The sequence below is a fragment of the Leptosomus discolor genome, chromosome 9 (assembly GCF_034619465.1).
Source record: "Leptosomus discolor isolate bLepDis1 chromosome 9, bLepDis1.hap2, whole genome shotgun sequence".
In the NCBI taxonomy this organism is placed as follows: Eukaryota; Metazoa; Chordata; class Aves; order Leptosomiformes; family Leptosomidae; genus Leptosomus; species Leptosomus discolor.
Genome location: NC_141399.1, coordinates 24,032,139 through 24,045,214, shown reverse-complemented (window position 1 = coordinate 24,045,214; position 13,076 = coordinate 24,032,139). Strand labels below are relative to the sequence as shown.

Genomic DNA, 13,076 nt, shown 5'->3' with positions numbered 1-13,076 from the left:
TTTTTTGGAACTACTTTTTCTAAGCTCCTTTTTATGACTGATCTTTAAACTTCCTACATGATGACACTTACTTGGCACTGCATTGATCCAGTCTAATCTAGGTGATAATGGGTCTCCCAAGAGTTACTTTTTAAAAACAAGTAGTTTATCAAACACAATGACAGCTATGTTTTCAAATTATTTTCATTTTTTTTCTGTTAAAATTTTTGCCTTACTTTTAAATAGAAAAATCCACAAAACTGAAATGCAAGTCAGATCAGTCTTGTAGACAGATGTACCAAGAAGCCATCACAGCAGTAGCTGCTCAATAAACTGTTAAGCCAACTTTCAAGTACTGACCTTTTGTCATTAACAACTCGGGAAACAAAAAGTCCCACACCAAGGACCCCCCCATCTCAAAGCGTGTTTGCCAAGACACAGTAGGAACTTAGTACTTTCAGTCTGTTTCCTGATATAAAACTTACCTAAGCATTAGTTTGGTAATTTGTAGTTGAGAAAAACTTTTATAACGGCACTTCTTGCCAACAGACGGAAGGGTGGGTAAGAAGGTTTTGTATTTGATGTTACACAGACAACTTTGTAAGCAACCATGTCCCTTAAGAGTATGCGAAACTCAACTTGAAGCTCACAGTTTCAGCTCATGTATTAATGGTTTTGATTTACATTTTGATGACCAGAGAGAGACACAAGGGTGCAGGTGCTTTCTCTCTGGGGAAAACCAGAATGTGTTTGTGAGACACATAAAAAGGCAAGGAATCCCACAGACTAGCTTGCAGCAGTTATCAGATATGATGGAAAAGGGAGGGGGTGAGGGAAAAGAGAATACCTGGCATGAGACCTGCTCTGAGGAGGGACTGTCTGACGTGGCAGTGTGGATTTCTGCGTGTATCATTCCTCTCAAATCCCTATCAGATTTTGCTGAGCTATTAACATGAGGTGTTGCCACATCATGCCCACTATCTCTGCGAGCAGTATCTTGATGAAGAAAAACAGAAACTTAAGAACCTTATTTGACTTTCACAGGCCATGATTAGATTTGCAGAGCTGTCAGGGAAAAATATTGAGGAATGAGCAAGATAGATATAGACTCTGAGCCACATACATGGAATCCACTTTTGCAAAACCGAGAGGGTTTTGTCAGAGATTTATCCTAGGAGCAGCTATGGCAGGATATAAGGTGTTCTCCTAGAAGGACCCCTCACTGACAGAAAGCTGCAGTATTATGACACTTTGTTTTATTTCACACAGCAGTTCCTACAGTTTGAAAAAAGGTAAAGGCCATGCCTCATGGTTTGAGAAGAGCATTATTAGGTTGTGTGAGAATATGTCTCATTAAATCTCTTTTTTCAAAAAACAGTAATGTATTTCTTACCCTGAGTCCAACTATTCTTCAAAAATAACAGTTATGAAAGCATCCTGTGACATTTATTTTCTACTGCTCTTTTGTTTTTTGGTCCCAGAAGTGGTGATAAATTGATTTAGTACATGGCAAGCCATGAAGGTTATCAGAAGTACAAGAAAAGTATGTAGGAGAAAATATTTTTTTGCTGCATTCCTCTCAGCTTTTACTGGCCTTGCTCTCAGACTTCTGTGTTCATTTGCTATTCTGCACAGTGCTAGTTCATTGAATGAAGGGTAGCAGGTCTTCTGTCCTCTAATTTAAACAGTGTAACTTACCAGGGAAAAAGAACATCTCATTCAGTTTGCGTGTGCTGACAACAGTACAGAAAGACTAATAGTTTTTCTTTACTTGTTTGATATATTGTGGAAATAGAAACTGCATTTAGAAAATAACTGCTGCATAAGCGCAATGTTTTGAAAAGCTGAAGTAAAAGGCAACTAATATTTCAGGGCAAAAAGTATAAAAATAATTACAAAACTCTATAAAGTACATATAAGCAATGTAAGGAACTTCCTGCTTTGGGGCGGCATGGAGAAAAGTCAGAAATAGTACACAAAAGGTTAAACTTATGAGACTGCAAAATTTCTGAAGTCTTAATTTTTAAGGGTATCATGAGTTAGAAGCTGGAAAAAGTGTTTCGGCTCTTTGAAGTAGGATATCCACTATTGAAGTAGATGGTGGGAAATACCACCCATCTGTGATGTTCCCAGCTTTATGGCATTTGTCAGCATTCTCTTAGGTGTCTTCATAATTAGTCCTCAGACCACCATGTTGCCTGATTTTCTTCAGACTCCTATTCCAAGGAAAGTGCAATGGTGATTTGATTGATGTAGGTCCCTTGCTGTGGTGATTTCCCAGTCATTTTTTATTTGAAACAAAAAATTTCTTGTAATGAGAAAAATGGTTCAACCTGCCAGGGGTAACAGTCATGGCTCACAGTGTTCAGTGCATCAAATTTGTTTGATACTGACTTCAGATGTTTGCACAGATCTACTAATCAAAAACACGAGAAAAAAAAAATGTTTGGCTGCGCTGAATAAGGTCTTCATAATATGTTCAACAGAAATATGAAAGACTGCCTGGAATGAGTCACTCTTTATACAGGACACAGTTGGTTCCAAACTCATCCACAGTTAGTTTGCCATATGATATCAAGGCAAAATATGTTATGTTTCTCCAGAACACATTTTACAGCAGCACTGATATTGTAGTTAGTGAACATCCACCGATGGGAAATAATATTTTCTGTTTAAATATGCCTTTGCTAACTTTAAACTTGCATTTGGGTACTTTTTTATTATTCACATTTCTTAAAGATTTCACAGGGTTTGTCTTCAACAGCAGTGTTTCTTCTTTTATGCTCTCTCATGTTCATTTTGCTTTCCAGTCAAAAAGGTATTATTTCTACTTTCCTCAAGTTTCAGAGCCCTGGTGTTAAGACAGTCCTTCAAGTTACTTAAACAGGAGCATCTTTTTGAGATTACAGTCACACTTGAATAAAACAAGTGGCAGAGTAATTTCCTAGTCATTTTAGTTAGACATAGGCCTTTTACTGCTTGTCAAATCAGTCTTACATACACATCCACTGCCCTTTTCAATGCCTGGTCTCACTCTAGACCTCCCTGACAGTTGCTCTAGATATGATTTGGTTCTCAAGTGAGCTGATTTCTTGAAACAGTAAATATGACATGGCTTTATTGTATTAGGTTAAAATAATACTTTTACTCAGTGAATCCTTCTTCAAAAGCAAAAGACATATCTCTAACACCATTCCTAAAGTTTGAAGAGCTTTCTTTTACAGCTACAATTGTCTCTGAAAGTGATATAAATCATAAAACCTCACCTGCCACAGGCTGAAAGGGGCAGGTTTGCGTCTGTCCATTGGCCTCCCCAGCCCACAGAAATGTTGTGACCTCTCTCCAAGCCCTGGCGTGTTCTTCTCCAGAGTGAAAAATTCACTCTTGTTTTGCCAATAGTTGTGTATTCTTTGACCATATAGTAAATGTCTGTGTGCAGGCAGTTGTAGGAGACAGGTATTTCCTGACACAGATGATCTGATGTCAGACAAAATAAGGAAAGATTATGACCATGGTGCGCTAGGAATCAGCGTCTCACTAATTACATTTGCTTCACTTGTAGACTCGAGTCCGAGTTATTTCTGATGAAGCAGTAAAGGATCCCTGGCCCCAGGCACTATTGGTCTTGGCAGTGTATTGACTGCGAGGCAGGATGTAATTTCCATGGGAATCCTGTTGGTGAAGGAGAATGCACTGGAGGTGCGATGGTCACTGTATTTCATGCTGTAAGTCCTTTGGGACAGCTTTGGCATCAAGTGCTTTAGAGTTCTGGTGACTGAACCCACGGCTGTGCAGTACCTGACCCCACGTGTGGGGTCCCAGACTGCCCTGGCAGATGTGTTTGGAAAGTTGGCTGACTAGATGTGGAAACCCAGGGAGATACATATCACTGACTAATTCAGGTAACAGAGGCACTGAGCTGAGAAAACCCACTGCATGAGGGTGACCAGTGTTTCTGAGCCTGACAGACACATAGCAGCTTCTCCATTTGCCCAGATCTGAGCACCTGCAGCACCCGTCCCACCACCCAGAGGGCACACTTCTGACATGACTGGCAGGGCAGCAGCAGCACCACTTGTAAGCAAATGCCACTCCAGTGTCAACTCACACCAGCCAGCGCTTTTTGCTAGTTTCACTGGAAACCAGGACTGTTGGCTCAGCCAGTCCCCATCCAGGGAACCACTACTAGGTGCCCTGCTCGCTGCAGGACCACAGTGCTGGTACCAGCCCATGCAGCTCCCAGGCTGCAGGGTTCTCCAGAGCTACAGCTTGCCACCCTCACATGACACACACTATGCATTCTCTGCAAAACTAAAGGTGAAGAAAAAACAAGTTCCTAATGGCAGTGCCCAAAGGTACTATATCTGAAGATAACATCAATAGAGAGAGCCAGCATAAGTTCTCTTCACACAAACTATTTCCCAGAGGCTAATGGCAAGGGTGAGAGAGAGAGAGAGAGAGAGAGAGAGAGAGAAAAACAAGTACAGGCAGTTTGCTGTAGGAGCTCAAAGAAAAAGTGGACAAAGCTAAAAGAACTCCGGCTCTTTGTTCGCATTTAATCCAGTTCAGAGCATTCACTGGTGCATACAGATTTACTTTCCATGGCTGACAGAGCTGAATATGGTCCTTTGGTAAGAACCAGAGGATCTAGGATTTAAATTTTGTGCCCTTCAGGCTGTTACATTTTAGGAAATGTCAGTAGGAAAAATACAGGAAAAATATAACATATATAAAGTTTTAATCTAATGTAAAAAGTATGAGCTTCTGGCTAATACCTTCGAAGAAACAAATCCTGATCTTGAAAGGTGAAGAATGCTTTCTGTTTTTAACATAGACCAAGTTTTTTAGGGACAGAGCACTATTTCTGTCTCACGGAAACCAAGGGAAAGACCAAGGCCTCCTGTCCTTACCTGAAGAATCCCCTAATTTATTTTTTCATTCTTTTTTCCACTCTCCTCTTCAATTTATAGAGGCACTGATTTGTCAGAGGCTACTAGAATAATGTTACGGTATTAAAATACCGCCGTCCACATATTTTAACGTAAAACAAATAGTCCAAGCACCTGATATCACAGTACGATAAAACTATCAAATCACCGTTGCAGGCTTTTGCTTTTGCTAGGGATAGATGGTTCAAGTTACATGTAGCCTATTTTCTAAAGGCCATAGAGTCAATTCATCTCTGGCTGAATTTGCAAAACACCACAGGGAAAGACAGCACCAGCGAGGACGATGTCTACACAAGAAAAGAATCAACAAAAGGATTTGTGAGCAAAAGGCAGAGCAAAAGGTAGGACAGTTCAATTGCAGAGTACAATGGACCCAAATTAGGCGGATGTGTTGGAGCGATTTTAGCACAGCGTATTGGAAACGCACCCCCAACGTGCATAGAGAAAAGGGACGATTAGCCAGCAAATCTCAGGAAGTGCTACTTATAAAAAAAAAAAAAAGAGAAAAAGTTAAAAGAGCACAATAAATGTGGCACAGCATTACAAGACAAAACTCTTTCTCCTCCTTCTGCCCCCTCCTGTTCTTCTCCAAGTGTTTTTGGTCGTCTAAGAAGGACCCCTAGCACTTGGGCTCCACTAGTATTGCTTGAACTCCTCATGTTCAGACAAAATCAGACCTTTTTATCCTAACAGCTTGTGCCCAGCCTTAGCTGAGACCAGAACAGCAGAAGCTCGTTCTGGTTGGCATCGTGTCACCCGGAGCAGGAGACTGACACATGACATGAGGCCACCCGGTTGCTGAACTTCTCCAGCCGCTTGCTCAGCTCTTTCCAGTGGATCTTCTCGTTCTCTCAGAGATTGCTGGCTCTAAATGGGATGTTAATGAAACAAACCAAAAGGCAATTTAGGCTTTTTAACTACACTTAAGGAAAAAAGCCCTACCTGGATAGATTGCACATGATGTATTTTGTATTCATGTTTCAAGTCAATTTGGCGGATCCCGATGGTAGGCGAGTTAGAAATATTTTGTTGCAAGTTTGAACATCGTACCGGGGTATAAGGCCAGACACTTGAACAAGAGCAGTGACTGAATTAGGGCTGAGAAATGTATCCCTGGCTAGTTTCAAATTAAAAAAAGAGAGCTTTTAAAAAGGTACAAATGAGGCTAAAAGAATTTACGTTATTTTTCTGGTTTCTGTGCTATACCTCCTTTTCCATCTCCTCATCTATCTTCTAAGTGTACTACTTTATGAATGAGTGAGCAATAAAAGAATTATGCAGTGGCTGAGAGAGAAACTCAAGATAACAACGCAAAACGTAAGCCAAAGCTTGAGCAGAACTGCAAATTAAGATGTAGATCTGAATATAAAAGTTTCTCACATCTGAGTTTTAGGGCAGTCATTAGACAGTTTGCATGAAAAACTAATTTAAAAACAGCACCACAAAATGTAACCTAATATGCTAGGTTCACATCTGTCAAAATCTTGGAACTCTACTTTCTTGGAGTTTTAATCCTGTCTTCAGACCACACGTGCTGACACTTCACTCACGGACTAAAATGAAAATAAAGCTATTTTAATGCCTTTGAAACCCCTGTCTTCAATAGGGGAAGAACAGCGAGTAAAGAAGCAGCTACAGACTGTCCTAAGGTTAGGCAATGGCAACTTCTGTGCCTAGGTGATATGGGAATAGCCTCAAGACTAAAAGATATGAGAATAATAAACTACTACATGCAGCCTTTAAATTACTTGCTTTAAGGCTGCCAAGAACAGGACAGAGCTATGTTCACCAGTGTTAGTGCACTACTTACGATCTGCTGGCTGCACAACTTAAGATGTGCTCTTTCTCCTTGCCACCCCCAGTTTATGCTGAGATTTTAGACTTGAACTCCCAGCAGACATGTCTAGCCTTTGAGCTGGACTTGGCTCCCTCAGTGCAGGCTGCCATTTTCAGCAGCAGCCAGTGATGGCATCGGCATGGTAGGTTTTCCAAATGTCTGAAACTGAAGGAGGGGTTTTACAAAAAAAAGGGTTAATTCAAATTCCTGTGTCACTGACCTCCCTCCAGTCTTCCAGGCTGCCCAGATTTGGAGCTGCATGAATCAGCTGGGATTTCTCAGTGGAAAAATTATGTGGCCACTCCCTGAACCCAGATAATCCCTCTGGCTGGGCTTTCCACTGCTAGTATCTGCCAGGTTAGGCAGAATTTAACCATCCAAATTATTATGATCTCTTTCAAGCAAAGAACAGTGGGAAATTAATTGCTGGAATAAGGTATATTTTCTAGCATTAACCCAATGTAGCTGCTAAGTGAGTTCAGTTATAGGACTCAAGACAGACAGCAGGAAATAAACTGGTGTCCAGTTTATCTGGCAAAGTCCAGGCTGGTAAACAAGCAGCAGGAGGAAGAAGATACGAGGATAAAGTTTCAAGGGATGTGAGGGTTGAAGGGAAGACGAAGCTTGTTGTCTTCAAAAGGAAAGCAGTGACAACTCAGGCATAAGCGTGAGACAGCCCTACAAAGAAGAGAACAAGAGATAGGGTCGAGCAAGCCATGATGTTAGGGTGTTTGAGATGCTTTTACAGTATTAAAGAGGTAGAAATGTTTTAACAAGAATTGATGACAAAACATGGAATCAACTCTTTATATTTACTCTTATCCTTTATGCTCTGAGACAGACATAGTTTTTTTGCAAAGTATCTGAGGCATTTTGCGTGCTCCATTATCCATATGGGAGGAGGCAAAATACTTCAAACCCTCCAGAAAGTGCAAAGAACTGGACTATGGTGTATTAAAATAATACTTAGATTTCCAAATTGAAGCATTAACTTGCAACCTTTAGAACACATTGTGTCTATATGAATAAATGATCATCTGCTCTACCCTGTTGATTAATGTGAGATCAACAGGAGGATAAGCACTGACAGTTTATCTTCTTCTTCATATCTCACACCAGCTTAGTGGTGTGAGCAAGAAGTGAAATGCAGTTTATTTTTGAACCTCTGTTTACAAAAATCAATTTCTAGTACCTATTGTTTAACTTTCAAAGCCTTCTATATGTGGCATTTCATGTAAAGGTGTGATTTTCTCCCAGTTCCCAATTTCACGGATGGTGTATGCCAAAAATTGCAACAACAAAGAAATCTGAAGCACTGTACAATCATGTTGCCAATGAAAGTGAAGAAAATCTGTGGTTAAGGAGGGTCCTATTTTACCTTTGGTCCGTGGGCTGTGAAATTAGACAAAGTTATCTTCTCTGCTTGACTCCAAGTGCAAATGGGGAATCAGCTTTGCAGGCAGAATTCAGTTGACACCAATAAGCATTTGCTACCTAGAATAACGGCGTCACCAGGCAAGCAAAATCTACGGCTTTGGTGGGAACATGGCCTGTGTCTGGTAACAACTCACACTGGAAAGCAAACCCATCCACGACTGTCGTTCAATATGCATCAAATAACCCTGGGTTTTTGAAGAGACTCTAGCTTGTATTAATGCATCATTCTTTGTTCTTCCAAATACAGATTCTGGAAGAAAACATGAAGTTAGAGTGCAAGTGCCATGGGGTCTCAGGATCCTGTACCACTAAAACATGCTGGACAACTCTGCCTAAATTCCGGGAGCTGGGCTACATCCTTAAGGACAAATACAATGAAGCCGTTCAAGTAGAACCAGTGAGAGCAAGTCGTAACAAGCGTCCAACCTTCCTCAAAATAAAGAAGCCGCTTTCCTATCGTAAACCCATGGATACAGATTTAGTTTACATAGAAAAATCTCCCAATTACTGTGAAGAAGACCCAGTCACTGGCAGTGTGGGAACGCAGGGAAGGATGTGCAACAAGACAGCCCAACAGTCCAATGGCTGCGATCTGATGTGCTGTGGTCGAGGTTACAATACGCACCAGTACTCAAGAGTGTGGCAGTGCAACTGCAAATTTCATTGGTGCTGCTATGTTAAATGCAACACATGCAGCGAAAGAACAGAAGTATATACCTGTAAGTGAGTACGTGGCTGGGCAGGCTGATGCATCCCTGGCCATGAGTACATTTGCACATGCACTCAATGTACTTACACAAGACTGCAGGAAAGACCTGCTCTCCCAGAAGAAATGCTGATGAGTGGAGCCATCTCTTTTCTTCTTATGTTTCGTTGCTTACGTGGATACACATTTCAGACTCTTATGAAACTCAGTCAAGAAACAAAACCAAACAAACCTCACCCCGAGCCACCTGACACACAAAACAGAAAGAAAAAGATCATCTCAGTTAACCTGCACCTCTAAAGCAAGAAGCATTGACTGCCATGTGAAGAGACACCAGTCAGAGAATGCTCTCTGTGTGGGGCAACTAACTCTTGGTTTGGAAAAACGATGGTCAAAAACTTTAGTGTAAAAGGAGCAGGGAGGGGTAGAGGAGAAATCCTGAAGAAAGGGCTTTGCACAGGATGGGATGGACTGTGCCCTATCGTGAATTGCCCGTCTGAGTGTGTGGATGACACAGATCTAGGCTTCTACACTTGTGAAAAGCTTCTGCTGGTCTTGCCCATCTTTCCACTTCATACCACTTGCTACAGCGAGTAGAACTATTGGAAGTTTTCTGTAGACACTGCTTTATCTGCCTTTTGTGTGTGTGTCTTCTCTGCAGGTTTTAGCACAGGGATTTGGGACATTTGGGCATAATAATAGCAATATTTAACAATTTATTCAGATAAAACTAATATTAATTTATTTAATTAAAAGAAACTTTACCAACATTTTTGGAACTATTCTGCAATTAAAGTAGGTAGCTGGCTTTCTTTGTGGAATAATTTTATAGAAACAGCAAGGAAAAAATGGAGCTGTATATATTATAATTAGGATATTTCTATTAGTTGGACTGGCAGGATATGTTCTACAGTACTCGATGTTTAAGTACAAAAGCTGGCATCTTTATATATGTATGTACATACACACACTGTTGGGTTTTTTTTGGTTTGGGTTTTTTTTTGTTGTTGTTGTTTGTTTGTTTTCTCCTGTTTGCTGCTAATTGTCTGGAACAAAAGTCAAGTGGTAGGGGTTACAAATCTTTACCTGTTGTTCTGTTTTTTTCCTTCAATTAAAGAAAGAAGCATTAATAAAATCCTGTTTGGAATACATCTAAAAATAAGAAAATCCAGACAAACTTCCATCTTTTGGAAAAATCAACCATAGGATAAGAGAGTATATTTTGTAAGAAGCTATTTTTATATAAATATTTTATTTATACTATGTCTGCTTGTTCAACCTGTACTTTTTCTCAAAACAGGCATACGATTTGTAATTCTTAGGCTATTTAACAGAGAAAGGGTAATTAGTTTGTGGACACAACAGCAGCAAGCTGGGTACATTCAGCTGCAATTGGTGGATGTGTCAGAAAGCAGAGTGAACTTTCTCTCCGGATGTGTGTACAAACTGGCTCTTTTCCTGCAGCTCGATTTGCAGAATATGCAAAACAAGAACAGGGTATGTAGCATCAATTTTGTCACATGGCTTGAATTCATGATTGGTATTAACTGGATGCTCACTTGTCCCATTCAAGAAAAAAAAATCCAAATTAGCTTCCCACATGTGTCAGTCATTAAACTGTGACATTATGACTAGCAAATGTGCTGTGTGTGCTGTCAGTTAAACCTCTATATTGTGTTACTGTCAAATTTGATTTTAATCAGTGGAAGACTGTAGACTATGACTGTAAAAACTAGCATGACACACATCGTCTGATTCTCATAGATAGGATACAAAGCTTGCTTTTTGTCCAACTCTTTTTAGCATTTACGTTATTCTTTTCCCCCAAAAGGCCAGAGCTCAAAAATCCAGAAAAACACTAGGCAAATTTAAAGACCACTCGCTTGTTTTTCAGAGCCCAGCTAAGCCATTTTGTGTTGCCTTTATGGTGTTTCCTTCTTATCACTGCAAATTTCTTCAGATAGTTGAGTGGTAAATATTTCTCTGTTTTTAGAATCATTCTGTTCCTCCTGAAAAAGATAATCTAATTTTATTGTTGCTTTTCATTGGATAAGAAACATGGCCCAGCGCTACTGGTGATACTGCATGTTCTGTTTGGGACAGACCAGATTCTTCCCTACTTCCAGACTACAGGATCTCAATACTTTAATGAGGCTAAGCGGGGCATCAGGAAAGGAAACAAACCACCATCCAGCATGCAGTGCATTTCACTGATTCCTGTGGATAACAGCAAGTGTTACAACACATAGATGATACGGGTATATCTTGTGTCCATTGATCTTTCTGAGGCAAAACTCCCACCTAAGACTGCGAAAACAGAGAAAGTTTCCTGAGAAGTATCACAAAAGATGTTGCAAAATTTCACTCTAACAGCCTAACCTTTCAGAACTTGTCTGAATGTGGCATGGGGTTTTTTTAACTCACTTCTTGTATATACATTATTTATGTAAGAACAAAAGCCCATGCAATACCTGATCGTTGAATGTGTAACTAGGGTAAAATATATTTTTTTCGCAGACCTGCCACTTAACACAAAATAGAATTTTTATGCAATTTGGACACCAGCATGGGATATCAAGATAAAATGATTAACATAATTCAGTTTCTAACTTATGACTTGTCAATATAAAGCAATATAAAAGCAATTTTTGGGGGTGGGTCACTGCTTTTAGTTCTTCTAAATTCCACATATCAAGAATTTATAAGACACAAAATGAAATGAAATACAGTATGGACGTTAATTACAACATTATATTATGGTTAAATAATTCAGATCTAACATTTAACATTGGAATCTCTGTCGTTGTGTCCCGTCCCCCCCACCCCAGTTTGTATTTGTTTTTTACTTAGTGGTTACCATATCATAGTCAAAAGTGTGTTTTCTTCACTAATGAGAGTTGTTTTACAAATGATTACTTTCGCAGCATGTTTTTACCATAGAAAAATAATCTGTAAAACTCCTGCTTCCTGTATATTTCAGTATGCAGTGATGTGCAATGTACAGCTAGCAGATTAATTATTGAAGGACACATGTCTTTAAACAGTTTTACTCACAATAATAAAGAACTGGATGCACAATGAAATGAATTTGGTACACATTTTCCCTTATATTTTACAATATTTCTGATGATGAGTGCATTAATTAGAGAAAATGTCCATTTGTTCCACAACTAGAATAACAGTTTGGGAACTATGAATTAAAGAGCAAGTAAAACCAAACACTGCATTTGACTAGAAAGTATTTGGAAATTTGGCTGTGTCATCTTAGATAGGAGAAATCTGACCCATCAGAATCTGCCATGAGTCTGGAGTTAATTGGTCATTTGCTAAATGGGCTTGAATGGCATGAAGAATAAACAGGAGAAGGAGAAAGATTTACAATTTTATAGATATTCCTCCCCCCGACAACAGTTTGTTCTTTGTTCTCAGTGATAGAAGAGCTCTGTTTTTACTTGGTGAAGAACCACACAATGGGAGTGAAATGCACACAACTGCTGAACAATACCACTCTTAAAAGAAAACACATCTTTTCATCTCTACTAACCAAGGGAAGCACTGGATTGCTGTCCACATTAATAACCTAGCTGAGACTTTTAAAGAAAACATACATTCAAGAAGCAGGAAGAATAAGAGGAGTAGGAAGCATGAGAAAACAAGCATAACTGCAAGTTGGGAAGCTGTTATTTATGAAATCTCACTTCCTTATTTGACAATGGAACCCTGATTCATGGAAATGAAGCAGTTCTGCCTTGTGATTCCTAAGGACTTTCTAAGGATTTTACCTCTCGGCCTTTTGAAAAGGACAGCTAACCTGAATACAATTAGTTTGAATACTTGAAGCACCTACATACAACATGAATCAGTGAATGATTAAGTTTTCTTTGCCATGTATGCACAAACCTAATGGAGATATATCTTTCAACAGTGATAATTAATTGAAAAGATTCTTAAAACCTACTCTTAAGTGGCTCATTTGGTACAGTTATTGTACGGGTACATAGTTACTTAGAAAAGGAAAATAATGGACCCATACCATATTACACAAGGCTCTTAATGAACTATGCTATGGATCACAAATCTGTTTTTAACTGACCGTACTTAAAAATCCATTTGTTGAATACAGAAACATTGCAGACTGCAGTCAGGGTGCACATATTCAAATTAAGAT

General features: G+C 39.5%; 1 protein-coding gene across 1 annotated transcript in view; it reads left to right on the top strand.

Annotated features, from left to right (window-relative positions):
- The window catches only part of WNT7A (Wnt family member 7A), a 35,382-nt gene extending 26,453 nt beyond the window's left edge, over positions 1-8,929 (top strand). The window contains exon 4 of the mRNA XM_086470501.1: positions 8,450-8,929. Coding sequence (XP_086326627.1) covers positions 8,450-8,929 — 480 coding nt within the window. The remainder of the gene's footprint in view (positions 1-8,449) is intronic.
- Positions 8,930-13,076: the final 4,147 nt, after the last annotated feature.